The sequence below is a fragment of the Lepisosteus platostomus genome, chromosome 7, assembly GCF_059453375.1.
Source record: "Lepisosteus platostomus isolate fLepPlt1 chromosome 7, fLepPlt1.hap1, whole genome shotgun sequence".
NCBI lineage: Eukaryota > Metazoa > Chordata > Actinopteri > Semionotiformes > Lepisosteidae > Lepisosteus > Lepisosteus platostomus.
This window is the reverse complement of record NC_142617.1, coordinates 59844485-59866640: the sequence shown is the minus strand read 5'-3', so window position 1 is coordinate 59866640 and position 22156 is coordinate 59844485. Positions and strand designations below refer to the sequence as shown.

The 22156-nt window shown below is 38.4% G+C and overlaps 1 protein-coding gene across 1 annotated transcript in view; it reads left to right on the top strand.

The window, feature by feature from the left end:
• The window catches only part of LOC148659349 (leucine-rich repeat-containing protein 49-like), a 106868-nt gene that overhangs the window by 31928 nt on the left and 52784 nt on the right, over window positions 1–22156 (top strand). Inside the window, exons 9-10 of the mRNA XM_088641476.1 lie at window positions 6222–6283; window positions 11698–11845. Coding sequence (XP_088497602.1) covers window positions 6222–6283; window positions 11698–11845 — 210 coding nt within the window. The remainder of the gene's footprint in view (window positions 1–6221; window positions 6284–11697; window positions 11846–22156) is intronic.

Below are 22156 nucleotides of genomic sequence, written 5' to 3'. Positions count from 1 at the left end.
GTACTTCACTTACACAAAAGCCCACTAATACACCCAGATGTATCAATGGGTTTGAGTTTAAGTCAGTTTGGATAAAAATGTCAGCCAAATAAAAAGCAATTAAGAAGGGCCAGTAAAATGACAACTATGCTCAGTATGATGGATCATCTCCCTTATTTGATAGTTAGTTAATTGATTCAAGGATCATATCCAGCCATTTCTTGACAGAAACCAGGGTTTCGGCTTCAACAATACAGCTTGTTTCTTACTACCATAACCCTTTGGGTAGAGAAATGCCTCCCGATCTTGGTTTTAAACGCACTTCCATGCTGTATATTTTCCACTTGTATCCTCTGGCTTGTGTTTCACTGTTTGTTTTGAACATTTCACTGGTCATTTTGAAAATAATTGTTTAACATGAAGTATACAATTTGAGTATTACGCTCTTAAAGGGGAATATTATTTCCTTACACTGTCTGATCTGTTTGTGGGACAACTTTGTCTTCTGAAAGAATGTGAGAGAACTGTAGCTGTAGCGAATTTTCAGTGTCTCAGTGTTGCTGGTACTTGTTGCTGTACTTTTTGTATGATTAGGAGCTGTGTAAGAGGTTTCTGGTGTCTTGAAAGAGCACCGCCTGTGATTTCTCTCTGCAGAAAAATGAAACAAAACTGAAGCCTTCTCTTTGCCAGAATACTCCTTTTCTGACAGACATCCCCTTTTGTTAGTTACCACTCCAGTGGCCAGATGTTGTTTGCGCACATTCATGTTTCCTTTTGTGCCCCGGCTGTAGTTTGTTTTGCACAGTTGATTAAATTTCAGTTTACTTCACCTTGATTTTTTCTACTCTGGATAAAGTTCAAGCAGAGATTAGAAGCAGAAAGCATATACTGTGTTCTGCTAGGAGGCTGCGGCTTTAAGCTAAAAATTCAGAAGAAAGAAAATCTTGAGATGAGCAGCTGAAAATGGTTAAACCAGGCTTTTTCCTCGCTACATGTGCAGTTAAGATGTTTCATTCAATTGGTTTGGTTTCAAACCAAGAAACAATGTGAAAGAGTTGAAAAAAATAAATGGAGGATTGAATCACATGATTATCCAGTAAGCAAAGGACAGACACGAAACATTCCCGGCCGTTAGCACCGCACAAAGGACCCGGAGATGTGAGCTGCAAGATGATGAGGCCCTTGCACTTGGAAAGCCTTTCATGGGTGGTTTCCAAAGGAAGAAAATTCCTTGTATTTAAGAAAAAACAAAAAGTATGCTAATTAACCTGCTACCATTAATGTATAACAAGACGAATTTCTGCTAAGTGCCAAAATGTAGGTTTGCAGAACATGGAAGAAAAAGCAGAACATCCTGCTGTAAGAATTATTGTAAACCGAGCACTTAGAGGATGGAAACTTAGAGCACCGGAGTCAGAAAGGAAGAAAGGTCCCTCTGCCCTCTTGCCCCCTTCCTAACAAGGTAAATTGTCATTCCTTACATCTGTGTCATTTCATTTTTTAAAATCACTATCATACTGTATGTCACTTTTGCACATTATTGTAGCCCAAGTGGAAGTTTCAAAATTTCTAAATATTTATCCAGCTGATTTCAGAATTACACTACTGTATGCAGCTCTTAAACACTGCTTTTTCCACTTTCTTCACTCATTACGTTCCTTCCTTGTGCACAAACACTATTTTCTGGTAGTCGTCTTCTGAAATCTCACCAAAACTAAACTGTTTTCATCACAAGGAGGATTGTAATAATATAATTCAGTAGATTTTTTATGTTTATAACATGCATAAATTGTCTCTTTATATTTGACGGATTAATACGTTTGCAGAAAGATTATACGTGTTGAGCAATTGGGCTCCCGAGAGACATCAGTTACTGTAGCTCAATTTCAGCTATGAATGCTGGTGCATAAGTGGATTTTCTGAGTCTCACTGGTGTCCCTAAACCAGTATGTAGTATGAGACATACTATATGTAGACATTTAAAATTGCAGCAGGGTGTAAAATGTCAAATAAGTCATATATTTGCAAATGAAGAAAAAAGTACTAGATTGGATTGTGTTTATGAAAGGTAACACGAGGGAGTAGTATTGCCTTCTTCACAAGAAAGAAATTCAATAATGACAAGTCATCCAACAGTTAATTAGGACTGTGTGCTTATTTATGAATATAGGATGCCCAAATTCCTAGATACTTTTCCCTACAAATTCTTTTGGTGCTGTTACTGTATGTACAGTATTATTACTGTACATTGGAGCTGTCAATAAGTTAAAGTGGAAAAAGTGAATAATTTATTTATCCCCATAAAGTTGTAGCAGCAATGAATTATAGATTGAATAATAAGATAAAATGTTATGGCTTGACGTGTAATGTAATTCAACCTTGAAGCTGTGTTTTTCTTTTCGTGCATCTTTCATGATGTGTTGATGTTGCCAAATTATCACACAGACATATATAGAAATGTTGTGGTGTTTTTTTAAAATATGTCCATTTCAAAACCTGTGGGAGTACAAATTTGATTTAGTTACAGTTTTGCAAAAATAGTAAGGTTTAAATATAAATCATTTTTTAAGTGAAACATGAATAGAAAACAATTTTTAAGTCTGTTATTTACATTTTAGAAAGCCAAAATGAGTAGATTAGAGGAGTTTATTGCCATATGTACAAGTACATTGGAATTCTTATCCGCGCTGATCTCTCAGGACATACACAGTACAGCAGACGACACCGCACAATGTAGACAGTACATTAAAAACATGGCAAATAATAAAAACAGAACAATAAATATGTAGTATGAAAAAATTATTTACTTTACCAGATCTAATACCACATAAAAAACAAAAAAAAGACCACACCTGTTTTTTTGCCTTGATACAATTTACATAGATTGGAAAGAAAATATTAATCAGAATGTAAAATAAATACATCAGCAATATACTGTACCTGCTCTGAATGAGGCAACGCAACATAACCTTTTAAGTTATTAATTTTAAAAACTTGAATACAAAAAACTTTTTCTACCAATTTACCATGAGAAATTAAATTGGGAGGTGATTCAGGGTTGTTGGTTGTGAAAGTGCAATGTGTGTGAGCAAACAATGTATAAATACAGGAAAATTAATGTTAACAGTCAAACCTTTGTGAAAGCATAGATACGTACTGTACTGTACTTACTGAACACAGATTTAGGCAGTACATGCAGGTGTCTAAATCACTGAGACTAGTGACATGGAATTTAGGTATCTAGACCTGCTGAAGTTATTTTGAAATCTAGAGCCTCGACTTTACTCCTGTCAAACATATTATCCCCAACTGAAAGTATATGCTTCAGTTATCCTGGTGGCTCTTTCCAACCTCGTCATGTCTGATGAGATGTTGTCACCCTAATACAAACAGGCAATTGTGTAAGAAATCCCAGGTCAGTTCTATAAAGAATTTTACTTTTGTTGTTTCAAAAACATGACCTCCAAAAATGGATCTACAGTACATGCGCTGGCAGAACTGTTCAGGATGCAATTACTCTTAATGCCTATGATCTTTTAAGGAAACTCCAGCTTTCGAAATGAAATGATAACATGATAGCCATCAAACTAAAGTTTACATACACTGGCTGAACAAAGCACCCATGATACATGTACTATTTCTTTTAGTGTTGTCAAGGATGTAAATTAATGTGGAACATACTGTATTAACGGTGCTTTTGCAATGTAAGCATAGACAGAGAGCTGTGTGCTGACTGCTTGGTATTTATTTCCTGATTTCCTGTCTAAATGAAATGGGCTTTGACTTTTTAAAGACGCCAGTGCACACGTGCCAAAGCAGAATGGATAAATGGGCTTGAGAAAGTAGCCTATAAGTCACTACCTCTAGGTTTGAGCCAAACAGCCCAGCAAATCTGTCTGGCGTGGATGGGTGCCAGGGAGCAAATCACATCAGGGAAGCAGTGCACCTCTGTTCATTTTCATAAAAGCATCCAGTTTTTTAAGATGACCTTTTACAGCATCCTTTATTTTTATAGGCTGTGTACCATTACTGTTGCATTATCAAATTTTCCCCTAATGGGTTTTAAGATTCAGAAGCCATGATTTCAGTACTGCAGGAAGGTTCCTCTGTATTGTTTACTCTTGTTCAATCTTAACTGATTCACAGCTGTGTTTCAGACAGGGACAGATGTCACTGCTTTTACCTAAAAACCTCAGCTGTCAGGAGTCAGTTCGTTCCGGGCTCCTGCAATTCTGGAGCCTTTTTTACCCCAGAGATTGTTTGGTCTGTGTCAAGGCAGAGAATTTTTCAGTATCTTTTTTCCGCAGACCACTGTGATTTTTGTTTTAAAAAAGGCTTTGTCCTTCCTGGACATACAGTACTTTGCCTTTTTTCATTTGTCTGTCTCCAGCAGGTCTCTCAGATACCAGTTTTGTTTTTATTGTGCTAAACAATATAAATCACAGTTATATTCATAGTGAATAACAGGTCAGTTTAACATACTTATTCTAATGTTGTTAAACTGAGGGCTCTCTTATTCTTACCCTTTTTGTAGTGTTCGCTCTCATGCTTCTTGTCTCAGGGCCTAAAAGAGTAAAAATGTATTTCTAGAGTAGCTGCAGACTGAAATTCATCTAGGTCTTCTTGAAGCAGAAGGCTGTTTTTTTGCTTTTTTTTTTTACACAGAAACGTGAAGCTGCAGCCCAGAGAACAGCCCAGTTTTCTGAATATTCTGTGCAAAAAATGCATACTTTTATGTGACATGAAAATGTATAATTCATATATTTCCCTAGAAACTATTCTGTATATATACTGTATAAGGTGTCTATGTTATTTTAGTTCAATAGTATCTTTTAGGTATAGGTATATCATTTAGGTATAGATTTAGTATGAGGTACATTATGTTTAATAGAAGTATTGATTTTCCCATATGCAGTTGGTTAAATGCATTGGGAATCAATAATCAAAGCAATTCAAATGCTTTATGTAGATTTACCTCCCTGTTTTTTCTTAGTTTATTTCCAAATGAAAATGATTTAGAATCACAATATTTGGTAGCCATATCTAGTTTGACTATGTTTAAATAAGATTTTGAATGGTATGTGATCATCACCAATATTTCTGTTTGCAAAGTGGATTATCTTCCATTGCATTTGTTAAGTGCAATTAAACAGGTGATCTCAGTTTAATGGTGCATAAGAGATATCGGTCTTTTTTAGTCTCCTTACCTTTCTTCATGCCAAGTCAAAGTAAGGCACTCTAAAGTACAAGTGTTATAGTCATGCTCTGCTGTAAATAGGAAATATCAAGAAAAGAGTGAACAATTAAAACAATTTCAAAGATCATGGAGACTTCAGTGGAAATGAAGAAATTTGTTTTGTACGTAAAAACTTGCCAATGCAGCAACATATTCTGAGATAAGACCATCATTTTTAAATTCACTGGAATTTAAATCTAAAAAAACAAAATCCGAAGAATAGATAGTCAAAGCAAAAAAAAAAGAAAACACATGATAAGAGGAATACGTTAAAAATGATGAAGGTGCGTGGTTTTGCTGAAGCTGGATAAGAGCTTTGGGTGTGGGTTCTGTCGTGGGGCTGACGCAGCACATTCCAGCCCCCTGGAGTCTCCTCACACTGTCCGTTTTCCCAGCTTTTTCTCTGCACCTCCCTCTCCAGTCCCTGGTCTCATTCTCTCCAGCATGCTCTTTCATTTTTAAACATGGCTTTAAAGGCGCAGACATGAATGCCCTGATGGATTCAGATTTACAGCACAGGACACTGCTCACTCCTTTCTTTCTCCTTATCAGTCTCGGTGCTTCCCCCCAGCCCCTCTGTGTTTTCCTTCATTCGTTTCATCTCAAAATACCTAGAAAATGAAACAGATTGGTATAATCGGTGTTTTACTTTTTATTTGCATTTCTATTCCTCTCCTATTAGGCTTTCAGCCTTCTCCCGCTCTGTCTTTCTGTTGGTTCACCTTGTAAACAGCGCGGCGGCTCCTGCAGAGTGCATCTCTGCATTAACACGCAGTCCCCCTCCCCCTCCCCCCAGCCCTGTACTGTAGCAGCACTGCAAGAGGCGCGGATGGAGCTGTGTGCTAAGCAGAAATCAATGTGAAGCTGCAAGGTGACTGAAGGGAATGGTGCTGGCCGCCGGCTCTGTGGGTTGGGAAGCTTTGACCCACATAGGGTCCGCGCTGCTGTCTCTGTCCCTGCTGTCGGCTCTGGGCATCCGCCTCACAGCTTTTCTTTCTCCCTGCAGACAGATGTCGACTGCCTGCCCTGTCTGCAGCGCCTCTTCCTCAGCTGCAACAACATCACCAGGTAAGAGGGCCACCTGCCACACTGCCACCTCCTTAACTCTGTCCTGGCTGCAGCCCCAGCGCCCAGGGTGCTGGACCTCGTCTGCTCAGGGCTGCTGAGGCTGCGTGTCACTGGAGAGCTAATGAACCCCTGAGCCAGCATGGAGATATCGTTCTGCTGACTGGAGAGGGGAGAGTCGCAGTGCTTAACAGCCCTGAGAGCCAACAAACTAATGACAGTTATTTAGTACTTGAGCGTCAAGCTGTTTACTGTGTGGTTAGAAAAAGTTGACCAAAGAGTATTTGTTGCATCTTTTTTTTTAATGTGAGAATATTGTAAGCCTTCAGAATAATATTTGCAGTGTTTTCATTTTTGAAAAAGAAAAACAATGCAGAATATTAAGGCTTCCACCTGTTTTCTTATTTTTACATACTGCAAGACCAAACGCTTTAGTTTGCAATGGAAAAAAAAAATCCTGTGCTGACCGAGTGTCGAGGGTACAGCTTTACAGAAAGGACTTCATTGAAATGGACGAGCATAAGACCTCAGCCAGCAAACTTCAGGAGGGCCCGGCTTGTGGAAATCAATAGCCAAACTGTTTTTAGTTGGCTCTGCAGATCAAAATTCTATCATCAAACGTTTATTCGCTTTTTTAATGATCTACAGTTGGGATATTGTAGGTCTGAGGTAAAGTGGCTCAGCATGTTTACATCTTTAAATACTGTACATTAAAATGTCTCTTTCGGAACGCCAGAGCGATTAATTTGCCACTTGACAGATCGCTCTCCGTGAATTGTACAATGGCTATACAGATCAGCACTTTCTTAAGGTGTATAATGGAAATACTGTAACTTAGTAATTTTATGTGCAGTTGTACTCTTACAATACAGTGTTGTCCCAGTTTGGCTGTGCATGCTTCCCAGCAGAGTTCCAGAATATCGGGAATGGATATAATTTCTGCAGTGGTGAAAATTTACAGACCTTGTACACTACAATTTAAATACCACTGCATCAAGTTTTTGAGAAAATGTATTCATTAGATTTTTTTTCCTTTGTATTGTGCTTTGTGTTTATTATGTACTATAGGCCATCTCAGCCACACACAGTACACAGCTTTCAATGAAGCCAGCGGTGATGAGTAGTGCAGTGCTGAGACAGCAGAAGGTGAAACTCAGGGATGTGAGCTTTCAAACTAAAGAAGTGCATCGTGGGCTTAAGCAACTGGCAGATTTCATCAGGTTAATTCTGTGACATGGAGCTGCGGTTTAGGGGAGAGATTGAAAGCCTGACCTGTAAACATTGCTTCAGCAATGTCTAAGTAGACATGGTGAGAGAGCAGGGGCTCATGTACTGGGAATCAGACAGATGCCCGGCTCTCTGCTGCAGCACCGCATTTTATCAGTTGTTCTTTTCATATGTAGTTATGGATGTCAGTGTGTTATCAATTATGTTATCAATGTTAAAAAACTTCTGGAAATGCTTTACTTTGTCTATGTACAAAAATCAGATTATGCTACTTAAGAAGGTTGAAATTGATTTGAGTGAAGGGGTCATTATTGGAAATCATGAGATATATATTAGACTCTGTTTATTGAGGATTGATCCAAAGTTGTATCCAACAAACAAGTTTTACTTCAATCACAGGTTAGTATTTAATCACAGGTTATTTTGGGGCAAGTTGGACACATAAAAGTTTTATTTCCACTTAAAACCTTTTAAGTATTGTTGTTTGTTCTACAGAAAAAAGCAGATATGGAACAGGACTGTAAATTGTTCTGTTGCATTTCCATGTGCATCGACCAGCAGATAGGAATGTTATCTCATCTTTGTCTTTTCAATGTAGCCCACTCAGCTTTTGGTGCACATTCATAGATGAGTCACATAATTACAGGTTCAAAGATGAAGACATGAAGCGTTTTTCTAAATCTCATCCAACACATGTAGTAACATCGTCATTCTCAATAATGAGCAGGGGTATGCGGAAAGCTATCTCATTCTGTAGTACAGGCAATGATGTAATGGACTGAGATTACCAACTAGTTGCCGGCAGGAAAAACAGATTTCTCTTGCCCATAAAATCCTTTTCATTTCAAAGGGTTATTGGTTTATAATAACTATGGCTGGCTTTTTTAACCTTTTTTTATGGATGGCTGCTGCATCAGTGTTTTTCTTTTCAATGGGTATGTCCCTTGAACATGCATTAAACTGAGTATGCTAAATTTCTTCATCTTCAGGGATGAATGCTGATTTCTGAGATTATTTGAATGTTCACATACCCAGGCAAAAACAACACAAGTATAACAAGCCTCAGTTATAACTATGTGCTTCTTATGTCCCTTGTTTGTGGCCTGGCCAAATTCCATGCAACTAGTTGTTATGGCAATAAAGTATTGGTCCACACTACTCATGCTCTTTTGACATTTTGAGTGGTGATTTTCAGCACTTCACATATAAGTAGATGAGTCTCTTTCCAGACATATGCTGGGATTTTGTCTAGCAAAGTAATACGGGTTTTTGTTGTTGTGTCACATTTGACCTGGCAGTGAAGGGATGAAAGTCAGGCTGTAAAAGTTATGCATCATAGACAGATTACTGAGGCTGGACTGTGCATCTTAAAAATATTGTTGTACAACTACTTACAGTATATTCCGCTGAAAGATTTAAACTTAATGTAAATATGAACAATTGGATAAAAAAGAAAAAAAATTGTTAAGTATACTCAGTTCTGTGTAAAATAATTAACAGTTTTAAGCACTTTAGATAGGAATGGGGATTTAATTATTGTTTTGCATATACTGTAGTATTCAGTATGTTGTATTGAAATGATCTCTCGTGTGTTTTGCTCTCTTACATTAAAAAAACACATGAGAGTTTCAGAAATAAAGCAGCTTTTTAGCTGTTATTGTTTTAGAACACCAACAGAACCTAGGGGAAGGGTCTGAAGACAGATCTTGTTCATCAAATAAAATACTTGTCTTAGAGCTCTCATGTGTACAACTTGCTCCCTGTTGTTTTCCCTTCATCCTGGAGAGTCTGAGGAAGACAGTCAGGTATTTGTGTTTATAAATATTACAGTTACCCATGAGAATCTAAATACATATCACATTATTTGCTAGAAATGTGTTATGAAAATATTTGTTATGAAAGAAGAAGATAAAGGTTTGAGTTTGCTTGTGCCCGAGTGTTTTAGAGCTGTGTTGTGAATGAGTGTTGCTGTTAGTTTCAGCCCAGTCAGCATCACTCTGTCACACAGGAAATAGGTGGGTTGTAGCCTTAGCATGGGGTCCTGCAATTGCTGTAATCCCCCATGCATCCCTAAAGAACTCCCACCTGCCTTCCTGTTGGTGGAGTCCATTTGTTACGGATATGCACAGACAGCATGTAATTTAGCAGCCAGGCTAAATTTAGCCTGAGTCTCCTTCTGTGAGCTAACAGTCCATGTAATGCCTCTAGGGAGACCGATAACACATTTATGTTTTGGCTCTGAGCGGGGTGCCCGTTCCATCTCTAGCTTTGTGGTGAGGCCTTTTTATTCCACTGCCTGGAAGCTGCTGAGCCCACTGGAGGCTCCTCCACTGAAACCTTTTGGGCTGCTTCTTCCAAAACCCACATGGAGCTGTCCGAGGTAAACGAGCTGCACTGAACAGCAGACTCCATGCAGTCACAGGCAGTAGTCATTTGTGTAATGGTAACTGTTGTTTAATTGATTGCTTGTAGTGTTCAACTAATCAATGGATTATTTTTCCATAGAAAAAAAATCGAACTAGGGAAGTTCTTGAATCAGAATTGGCAGTATCAATGGGTGTATAATAATGCGACATTTATTGATATAGGCAGCTACTGTACTTGCCCTTCAGATATTTTGTTTTAATAAAGACACTAAAGCCTAATAGTAAATGGTAATGTAATATATAGAGCATGGTTGCTATCTAGATATAAAACTATCTTCTTAAATTCTTGCATAAGGGTCCTCGGTGATACTTCTCATTCCTCAGGTACAGTACTTCATAATATAAAACAATATCTCCTCCTTGTCAACATGACGGACATGACTTCAAAACTTCGCATGTGAGACATTTCTGCTACATGTCTGTATTTGAAGTGACACTTTGGTATTTTAGATTTGAAATCAAAAGTGAGTGCTTTATAATTTAATTCTCAGGTTACGGTTTAGTGTCTGAGCAGAAGATGACTTACTGATCAGTAGGGCCTTTTGGCTTGTTGGTTTTAGAAACCATATAACAGCGTACTCTCTCTGTGCAATAAAACTGCTCAATGAATGTTTGTTAAGGTAGTCTCACCACTACCTGTTTATTTCTCCATTTATTTATGTGGTACACACTGTTTTTGTGATTTCATGTACATGATGTGATTTTATGTGACTTCCATGTTTTGTGTGTTTTGTATGTTTATGGGAGAAACCAAAGACAAATTTCCACAGTAGTGGACAATAAACTATGTATAATAATGCATTTTAGGAGATTTCATTTCATTATGTTCATTAAAGGAACCACTAAGTTCAATTCTAGGATAATTTCTAACTAAGAATTATAGCTGCAACTAGACAGTGGCTCAGACAGTAGCTGTCGGTAATATTGAGTAGCTGTGGTACTTAGTGTATTTAGTGTGACTGCGGTCAGACAGCTGAACTTGTTAGCATGCAGAAGCTGGACCTTAGGTCTCTTCTGCTAAGGCAACTAGCATGCAATCTGTGCTCTGTCTCCTTCTCAGAAGGAATTATACATGTTATAGCTGTGTGTTAGGCAGTGGGGTTTTACAATGTCAGGTGTAATAAACTGCTGTCATTTTCAGATCTAAAAACAGTATAAGTAAACGTTTATGCTCCTCTCCTGCCTTCTAGACCTTCTCTAAAAAATAATGTTTTGATGTTTATGGGACTTCCTGGAAAAACAAAGCTCAGACAAAGAGCTCTATTTATTTTAATTATAAACAAGAAAATAGGCAGAGTAGTGCAATGGGGTTTGAGTCTGGATCTTGGGGGCTATCTGCACAGAGTTTGTACTGTATGTTCTTCCTAGTTTTTGTGTGGGTTTTCTCCAAGAGTTTCCGGTTTCCTACCACAGTCCAAAAACATGCTGGTAGGTTAATTGGCTTCTTGGAAGATTGGCCCTGATGTGAGTGTGTGTGTCAGCCCTGTGATGGACTGGCATCCTATCCAGGGTGTATCCTGCCTTGTGCCTGCCACTGCTGCTGCCTGGTATAGACTCTGGCTCCCTCACAACCCTGAATTTGAATAAATGGTTAAAAAATGCATGGATGGAATAAACAAGAAAACAGTGTAGGAAGTATGTAATGGTATTTGCAATAAGTGAGATATACAGTAAGAGAAAAATTTGGATTTTGCAAACAGGTTCTCTGCCTTTTCTTGTTGCCTGTTTATGTACATTTCTTATTTCTTTCTTGTTTTTTGTTAGTTTTGATGATCTTACTTGCCTTGGAGACAGCCGCTCCTTGTCTGAGGTCACACTGGATGGAAACCCTGTAGCCCAGGAGACATGGTACAAGCAAACTGCCCTGCGCTACATGGTTCAACTGAGGCAGCTGGACATGAAGCGAATCACAGTAAGCACCTACAGTATGTGTGAGTGTGTGTAAAAGTCAATGACCGGAGGCCCACATGCTCAAGTTGCCAGAACCCATCTGGTGTAGTGTAAAAACTGCCGCAAAAGAGATCTGTTTGTTGTTGAAGAGACTAGAATAAGGGTCACTAAAATAAGGGGAAATGTTAGCAAATTGTTAAATATTAACCTAATACCTGTATGTTCCTTAAAAGATGTTAAGTGCCATTATTTATAGCTAATGTCCAGAAGAAAGGAACAACAACCACACAGACTTTGAGTTATAGACTTTAAGATATATGAGCCAAGACCAGTACAATTCTGCGATATTCCGGAAAAATCGAGATGTAAAACATTTTCACGATGAACAAATTTGAATTTGGAACGAGAAAAGGGACAGTAAATGTCATCATATTTACCATTACCATTAGCATGATATCAGAGTGAACAAATTAAAAGCAGATTGAAATCTGTGTTTGTTTCAGACTGTAGGTATGTTAAAAAACTGTTACATAGTCTGTAGAGATCTAAATCTAAATCAATGGATCATGACCTTGTGAATTAGACCCAGATCAACAGGAGTATTATATAAGAAAGCAAAGATGTGCTGTACAATATAAATTGATTCTAATGAAATACTTTAATATCTAATTCATTTTTTTTTTAAATAGGACAACATGATTGTGTGAAGTTATTTATTAAGCCAATATCTGTGGTTTTGTTTCCTACTTATTTAGATTAAATGAGTAACATTTCAATAAGTTTTTCTCCATTTTGCTCCTTTCACTGGATTGCGGGTGTGGTTGTTCACAGTGGTTCCTTCTTGCAGGAGTTACAATTGATAAACCCCATTTTTTCTGGTGCAAATAGAATTTTTGAGTGTCAGAGCCTTTAATACACCTCATTTCAAATGTAGCCTGAGTACAATGAGCTCCACAAACTTTTTGCTAATGTTCCAGGAAAGGCCCAGTTTTACACAGAGATGCAAAGGCACTGTGTCAAACAGACTGTCTGTGCTTGGCTCTGGAAATGCTGCTTTAATCATGCTGACACTTGATCCTGTTTTAGTCTGTTGGAATACGCTTTGCTATTGATTGCGACAGTCGCATGACGTGAGTACATGAAGGATGGAGGTGCTTTAAAGGTCTTCGCTTCCTTAGCATTCTTCAAAATCTGTGATTTTACCAGTCATCTGACTTTTTTGAGCAAATAATATTTCAAAGCATGTTTCGTAAATACTTTCCCTACAACCACAAATAAAGCAGTGGAGGAACTCTGTTATCTGTTTGTAATAAACAGTAAACTAAAGGATACAGCTTATGTTTGTCATCCAGCCATAAAAGACACACAAACTACAGTGGTTATTATAAACATATTAGGGATAGCAGCTGTGCGCATGGTGTGAATTATGGCTAGGAGGCCTTATGGCTATCAATTATGCTATTGACATTTTTATATTATATGCATGAACAATACAGATGGGAATTTTCAAATGGGTCTAGCAATGCTTGTCTCACTTATGGGTCAAAAACAAGCTGTGCAGTAATCTGAGGATTGTGGCTGCACACTGGACATTGCTAACATCTGCGAATTGTTGCTTTATTAATTTTCCCTGTAACATTGCATTTTATGCTGCATGCACTGAAAATCTAGGGTGCGTACATTTCACAGCAACGTGTCAGCACTAGTCTACAATAAATTGCTGATTCTATTTAATTGCTAGCCATTTCCTTCTTTTAAAGAAGTTAAAAAAATGCTGTTCAGTTTATGTTTGCATTCTTACCAATACAATTCAGAAACAAGATCTGAAAAACATAAAACATAGAACAATTAACCTATTGAATTTAATAGAAGACTAATTCACATGGTGTGCATTGTGCCAGGAATACTGAATGATGTTGCTTACATTACGAAAACATTGCCATCTGCTGTATCATCTTATAGCCCGTGTTTGTCAGTTCTCAGAAGCTTTGCAAGTGTGGGCCTGGACAGTACTGGGTTGGGAAAATTTGTACAGGAAAACATGATTGCTCATGGGATGTGTGTGGACCAGTAGGTGGCGCTCTTACCACGGGACCAAAAATGGAGACACAAAATAGAGACACTTTGCTGTTTGAAATTGCAGTCCAAAAAAGCATTGACAAGAAAATGAGGTACAATGAATGCAAAATTTGTTTGCTGCGAAGTGGGACTGTGCGACAGAGGGCTCAGTGTAGTCCTTAGCAGTACAAGCCGGGCAGACATCAGGCCGCGGTCAGGGAGGAGTATTGACACTGCAGCGGGTACAGCCGGAGTGGCACATGGAGAGCATGTCTACAGCGGAGCGCAGGGTGTGGGGTCTGGGCTTGGAGCGGCCGTCTCCTGCCGGGGCTTGACAACTCTGAGGCACGATCCTCTGTGGACTGAGGGGGTTCTCTGCTCCCTGGGAACTCGAAATTCTAGAACCGAGAAATAATTTACTGAGATGTCATTCTCAGTTTGTTCAAGATGTGATAGAGAAATTCTATCATTTAACTCGGTTGCCTCTATGTACACTTATGTTTTGCAACTGAACCCTAAAAAGTCATTCAGAAATAACCGGTGCTGCAGCATATGTAATGTGCCCCAGCAGCTACTCTTAGGCGAATGACAGCTCCTTGAAGGTGTGTGATTTTGTACAGCTCTTGGTTTCTCATTACTCCGATGATTGTAAGGGGAGGTTCGCCTTATGGCAAACAGTTTATTTTTACTTTTGTACTTCTTGTTCTTCCTGATCCCTACCTGTTTCCACCCTTTATTCCTTTGTTCGACATTTTCAGATGCCCCTGTTTTTACCAATCAAATTACCATTTTAGCCTCAGTTTGGCAGTGTTATAGCCACAGTTCATTTTGCCTGTTCCAGCAGAATCCTCTGGATATTATATTTTCCTGTGTTTTCAGAGAGTGTTGTGCAACTGCTGTAATACTAATATGTTTAAAGAAGATTCCAACACAAAATGTAAAAGTTATCTTATTGCTTCCTTTATTCTGCTAATGGCATTGATGTTTAGTAAATCATCGAAGAAATGTTTGTGAGAATACCTCAAATATAAAAGAATGGGGGATATTTTATACATTACATATTGATCTTTGGCCAAGTGACAATAAAGATGTTTTATTACTGTGCCGTATTTCAGACATAAGGAAATGATTGCATAGTGCAGAGTGTGCGTGAGTGATTGAACATTCCTGCTCAGATTTCTGTGTTGGTGGATCTCAGCTTTTTTCCAGTTTGTGCACATGCATGTATAGAAAGAAGGGAATACTTGAACTCATGCTCACTCACGGTTAGTCAGTCCAGGCCCTGGGTCTCTGATGCTTCTTGTTTGTTTTTACTGCTCAGAAGAGAAGTGTGTACAGTATGTATTTCATTAGTCTGGGTGTATGAGCTTAAGGATAGATTGAAACACAAAGTGGGATGTTGTCTGTCAGATAGATATACAAAGTAATACTGTTTAAAAACATGAATATAAGAGTCATTACATATGAGGGAAGGTCAATAGGCACAACTTGCTCATGATGTTGTTGGAAAGTTAAAAGAACTCACAAAAACACTTAGAGAGCAAAAGCAGAAAGTCAGCTTGATACCGACTTTGGATAAACATCGGCCACCTACTCTCAGTCCCAAACCTCATTTCGGTTTTGCTCACCACGTAACAGAAAGGCATTTCTGATCTGGAATCGGTACAGAGAGGATTGGCCGCATACATTCCCAGGTTTAAATAAACCTCATTTCATACTTACAGACTAAAAGAAGTAAATATTTTTGGTCTAACAGAGACCTTATTCAAGAGCTTACAAACAAATCCACAAAGTCAACCCAAAGGAATCTTTCTGAATCAACAGTGAAACATGAACCAGGAGACACAAATGGAAAATATGTGTATATCCTTTTGACACTCTGGAGGAACTCCTTTACACAACTGGATTGGACATCTGTTTTGGAAGCCCATGGCCTGGCTTTGTTCAAGAAACTGCTGAGTATGTACGTTTCTAGTGTTGACATATTCACACTTGATGAAGCATTTTGTAAACAAGAAAATATAACATTTATACAAAGCCAAAATAAAAACAGCATTATTTAAATTGTTCAATTAAAAATTCGGTGTTGTCTGCTACATCCTTGTGCAGTCTACCTCCCTTGTGAGGTAGATTGCACTGGTATGTATTTTACATTCATGAATGAGCAGTTGATCTACATCTCCTGGCTGAGCTGCACATTCACAGTATTCATACTGAAACTTTGTCACGTTCTTAGTGCAGTAAATCAGATCTATACTCATAACTCCAGCCTAGTACAGATCACACATGAATGTATACGTGTGCAACACACTGTGAGTTGAAAAACAAGCTACAAACGCTCCTCGGAATCGATTCACAAACCTTAAAATGGCAGAAGATAGATGACTAATTTATATCTTATACACTTTAATGTGTTATCAAGAAAGAACTAGTATGAATCTGCGTGCTGCAATTTGAGAATGCTATTTGAATGGAAGACCATCACTGTGTGTTAAAGCAGAGATTGGGGTCTGGTTGCACAAGCTGTCAGAGGAAATAATTTCAACATATACTGTAGTTGTGCTGAATTGAGAGTCTCTTTAAAAACAGTTAATGATGTAATACAGTTCCACTAATGGACATGTCCAATCTGATGTACAGAGGTGTATGTCAATGAAATTAATTAATTCATTATACTGTATATATTATGGTAGTCAAAGCAAACTGCTTTTTGGCCATTTGAAGCATTGGCTGGGTAATGATCTTCACAATCCCTGTGTTCTCGAGAATACTTGAGATTGCTTGAGATGGGCCACATGAGGCAGAGGAGTTTGGGGAATGACTGTAGATGGAAGATATTGAGGGGTAAAGATAAATGTTACTAATACCTTCAAGATATGAGCTGTTATGTTGTCAAGTCTGAGTTTCTGATATAAAATTCTGAAAATCCCCATTGCTCTGAAAATAGCTTTATGCTTTTAAGACAAGGCAAAGGGGAAGGAGAAATGTGATCTCAAATATATCTAAAACACCTGTGCTTTGTAATAATGGCTCTGTTTGCAGGATTCCAGGAATTCTCACCTTTCCTTCATAAATCAGCTTTTCATGTCAGATGGACCATTTCCTTCACAATGAATATTAACCGTCTTGTTAGCCATCATATTAGGAAAAGGCAACTTTAGTGTACTTAACTCATCTTGGAAATAATTATTTCCACCTGTCTGCTATTCCAGCTGCTACACTAGTCTCTGACCAGAAATGTATCCTAAGCACTGTGACCGAAAAGCATGACTCACCCTGCTGAAGGGAGGCCTGATATACTGTTACAATTATGAGATTGGTGTCAGAGCAGTGTCGGTTATTTGGATGGAGAGGGTGATGGTCTTTCTCAAGCAAGCAGAGTTGTTTAATAAGCCAGGAGTCCGAATGAGGTAAACTGAGGAATGCAGTCCTCATTGCCATAGTTCTCTTTAGCCTTTGTTCTTATGTGTACTGTAGCAAGCATTTTTTGATTCTGAAGGACTAAGTAAAGATTTATTCCTGAAAAGAAGAGACACAACTGTTGGGTTTAACTCTCTCCCTCAGAAAAAAAGGCTTCACAGCTAAAATGTTGTGTCTCTTTTATTTTCCTTTCAGCATGGAATAAACCTTTACTTGTTCCTTTGCAGCCTACGCATGCTGACGCAGCTATAGTACCTGTTTGAGTGTTTTGCCTCTGTTTGTCAGTATTGTGTGTGGGCAGTACACATTATGTGTGGTTGGGAAGACACCCTTCTCCTGTATGCTAGAACTACTGTATATTAGCTATAACATACACTGCCTCGCAAAAGTATTCTAACTCTTCCTATGGTGTCCCAGTTTGTGAAATTGCCTTAACATGTTAATACATAATTTAAAACCTGATTGCTTAAACTGAAGACTTCTAAGGCTAAGATAAGTTGCACTAAATGCCAGCAAAATCTAAAAAGAAAAAGCTGGTGCATGTTGACTGCGTGAGTATTCTGACCCTGAACTCAATACTTGGTGGAAACACTCTTGGCAGCAGTTACTGCCGCAGGTGTTTTTGGGTAAGTCTGCCCTTTGCACACCGGCCTGGTGCAATTGTAACCCATTCCCCCTGGCTGATTTGCTCAAGATCTCTCAAGTTGCTTTGGGATCACTAACAGACAGCAATTTTCAAGTCTTTCCACAGATTTTGATAGAATTCACATCAGGACTTATACTGGGTCCTTCAAGGACATAGACTTTCTTATTCTTAAGAAACTCCATTGTAGCTTTGGCCCTGTGCTTTGGGACATGTTCCTGCCAAAAGGTGAATGTTTGGTACAGGTTTATGACATTAGTAGATGGAGGAAGGTTTTTCTCCAATATTTGTCTTATTGCTCCATCCTTCTGGCCTGGAGGCCAGTCCCTGCTGCCACCACAATGGTGAGAGTCGTGATGATGTTGACTGGGTGTGCTGCGTAGGGTTTGTGCCAGACGCCAGTAACGCTTTGTGTTTAGACCAGAAAACTCCAGCTTTGTCTCATCCACTTATTTCTGCTAGGTTTCTGTGCAGCTAACTTGGCTCTCCTTCATCAAATATTCAGTCTCACTCTGGGAAGTGCCAACAGTGAGATTGTCATTTGTATGATATGTTTTACGTAATCGAGAAAAAAACATTCAGTTAACAATCTTGCTGCAAAGTCACAATTTTCAGGTTTATAGAAGGAGAATGTGATTGGCATAAAGTCTGAGCTTTCCTGACAATTGAAGTAGTTGGGGTAGTGCTGCTTTGGTCTGTGAGGCTGTTCTTTTTCAAGTTCTCAGGACCTCCCTATGAAGTCTCCTGTGTAAGCAGTGACTCATGTATTTTAATGAAGAGCTGCAGGCTATGAACTTTCATTTGCCAGGGTAAATTTAATTTCAGAGCAGAAGAGATTTCAGAAAGCTAAAGCAGAAAGGGAGATGCGACATGTTTTATCACAGAATCCATCCTTAACATCACTTACAGTATTCACAGGAGTTAGAGTAGAGTGGGTTTTTGCTTTTTCTGATGTTAATGTTAATTGAATTATCAGTACTTTTAAGGGAGTCTTAAACTCAAATGATAAGATTATGTTTGACTCATGGTGAAACCTTAATGCTGGACCATATTTGTTTAATATTTTTCAGAAGTTAAGCTATATAAATGAAGGGTGGAAGATACACCTTAGCTGTAGTACAAGATGCTTCAATGCAAACTTTAATACCATCGTACCTTTCTATAATTTCCTCCAGAAAAATGCAATTTCATCACAATAAAATAAAATAATTCTACATAATATTAATTATTAAACATGATTATTATTACTTTGATGGTAATAATCTGTGACAGGGAGCCTGTTTTTTTTTCTAAATTCATGTTAAACACTCCCATATCTTTCCTGTACCCTTCCTGTATGTGAGTGTGTATGTGATACTGTGAAGTGTGAATGATCCTGACCCCCTTTTTTCCCCCCAAATCACTGCAGTGTTCCTCACCGCAGTATGGAGTTGTGTTAGACCACCCAATAAATAACTGATGTGTGTCTATTTTCATTGCTTCAATGTAAAAAGCCTCACATGACTTTTTTAAAGTTTCTAAGTTAACAGTTGTAAGTTATTTTGGATTTATATTAAGTCACTTTATTTGTTTAAAAATGGTCCACCTCTGTAAAAAAATGAGCAAGTCCCTTTAAAGGAGGAGGGCCTGGGAAAGGACGAGCTATTATTTAAGCTATCACTTTATTAGCCATATACAATTTCTTGCATTAGGAATTCGTCTTTTTGCAGACCCCAGCTTGTTCTCCATGAGACACATAGACAGGGAGAGAAGCTTGGGGTCAGAGAGCAGGGTCAGCCATTATACAGTGCCCCTGGAGCAGTTGGGGTTAAGGGCCTTGCTCAGTGGCCCAACGGAGGAGGATTCCTCTGCTGGCCGTGGGATACGAACCGGCAACCTTCCAGTCACAGGCACAGATCCTGAGCCACAGAGCCACCTCCGCTGTCAGAGGTCAGAGTGACAGCACTTTGTGCTGCACGGTGTGTCCTGACCTGTTGATGTTGAATACAAATAGATTCCTGCCCATTCAAGATTATTAGTGGATTAAGTGAGGCTTCACATAGGGCCCTGCTAAATACATTCAAGAATCAACAGATTTTGGCACTTACCTTAAATTCTTTCCTTTTTACGTAAGCTCCCAGAGATGTGTCAGTCATTTTCTCTCAAAGCTAGGAAAACATCTACAGCAGTGAACGGAGCGGCTCCCAGCTGTACCAGAGAAATATGTGTGTCTCTAGTGTGTGCACTCTTAATTCTAGTAACACATGTCTTGGTTCAGGTGTTAAACACCAACGACATTATGGTCACCCTGCCAATTAATTTGACATCTTGGCCAAAAAACAGTTATGTTAATGATGAATTAAGGAAAAACATTTGTAGGTCCTTACAGGATCCTAGTTATAAGTTTAATTACACTTTGTAAGTATGTTTTTTTAGTAATTAGACTGACATGATTAAAAGTAAAATATCAGACTTTTAACTGAAAGACACATTCTATCAGGTTGCTTTCATTTCTGTGCTTCCCATTCCATATTTTCTCCATGGCAACTTCACTTAAACTGTAACAGAAATAAAAATGAAAAATAAAATATGATTCCATGTTGTGTTCTCATTAAAAAGATGGGTTTGAATAAACCTTTCCATGCCCAGGTGTTTTCACTGGTTTGTATAGGAGTGATTCTGGGGGGAGTCAGGGTCTTGAGGTACATAGCTTTTTACAGGCACACATTCACGTCACAGTATTTAATAACCGTGGCAAGATCATCTGTTTTTCTTCAGATTAGAAGATTCCCTTTCAAACGTAAGGCAAGGGTTTTTTGTGTTTAGTTTGGCTGTGGAAAGTGCTGAAGAACCTCTTCTTTCCTCCTTCCTCAGTATAATTAATTTTAAGTTCTCACTGTGTTTGCTTTAATAGAAGCACCACCTCCCTCTTTATCTGCTGAACTTCATTTGACATCTGTCTAGTGAGAACAAGATCATTTTTTTCTTGGTGCAAAAGAGTGTTTACCGAAAGGATTTCTGCTTCTCTGGGTCTCTGTGTCACCTGTGTCACCTGACATTCACTGTTGTGTAAATTCCTTTCACATTCAAAGGGTTTGCCTCTTCCATGGCAGAGTTAGTGTGCTTATGGAGCTTTCGGAAGGAATTACTCTTACAGACAGGAAATCCTGAAAGATGCTGTCAAACACTTAATTAATTTGAGTTTTTATAATTTTTCATCCAGTACTTTTATTTCAGATGAGAGCGATACTATTCCTTATCTTAGAGCTCCCATGGAGATCAGTGATATCCAAATGTGAGCAAAAAAGTTCAGGACCACAAAAGTGTAAACTTGCAATTATTCCTTAATTCTTTTCGGAGTGCTGACTTTGTACAAAGATCCATATTTTTAAAAATATAAACAAAAGTTTTTGTGGGTCTCCTGATAAGTATTTTATGTGATGGTGAGAAGGGTTGATACAGCCTAACTAAAATGTTTGTTCTGGTTATTTAGTTAGTGCCCTGTTTCTGGTTTGCTTATTGATTCTCTTTAATAATGGCTTCTGCTTTTTTTATTTTATTTGACTTTTTTACTGAATTCAAATGTTCATATTTTAAAAAATCAGATTTAATGTGAACTACAGTATATGATTACTGATTTGCTTATTTTGTATTTGAGCTGCATGCAAATGTTTTAGGTTTACTCCATAATATGGTAAACAATTGTTTTGACTGTGTACTGAAATGTACTGTATTTCTGATTAATAATAATAAGACAAGTCAGTTCTTTAAATCAGGTCCAAAACATGTTATGTTTAATACCAAAGGTTAGGTTCCTCTGAAACCTCAGGAAAGGAGTTATTACCTTCAAACTCCAAGGCTAAAGCCAAGAAGAATAATGGAAACCGAGCGGCGCTGCAGTGCTGAGAACACGGACTCACTGGGACCCGTTGCACAGTGTGACGAAGCCCCGGGGTCAATGGACTGCTAAGCAACTAAACAAACACCGCTGGCCAAAGGGCCTGTTCTCATCTGTACTTTATTGTTTAATATTTTCAATGTGCTTAGACCTCAGCCAAAAGCACTGCAATCAGGAACATCTCATTTGAAAAAAATATGTAACCATGTTGGATTTTTTGAAGACGTGATCCTGAATTTTACATCTAGGACTATATTTATTGCTGTGTTAACATGTTTTCAGTAACCTTTCATTAGTTACAGCTGGCAGCACTACTGTGGCATTTTAGTGGCAAT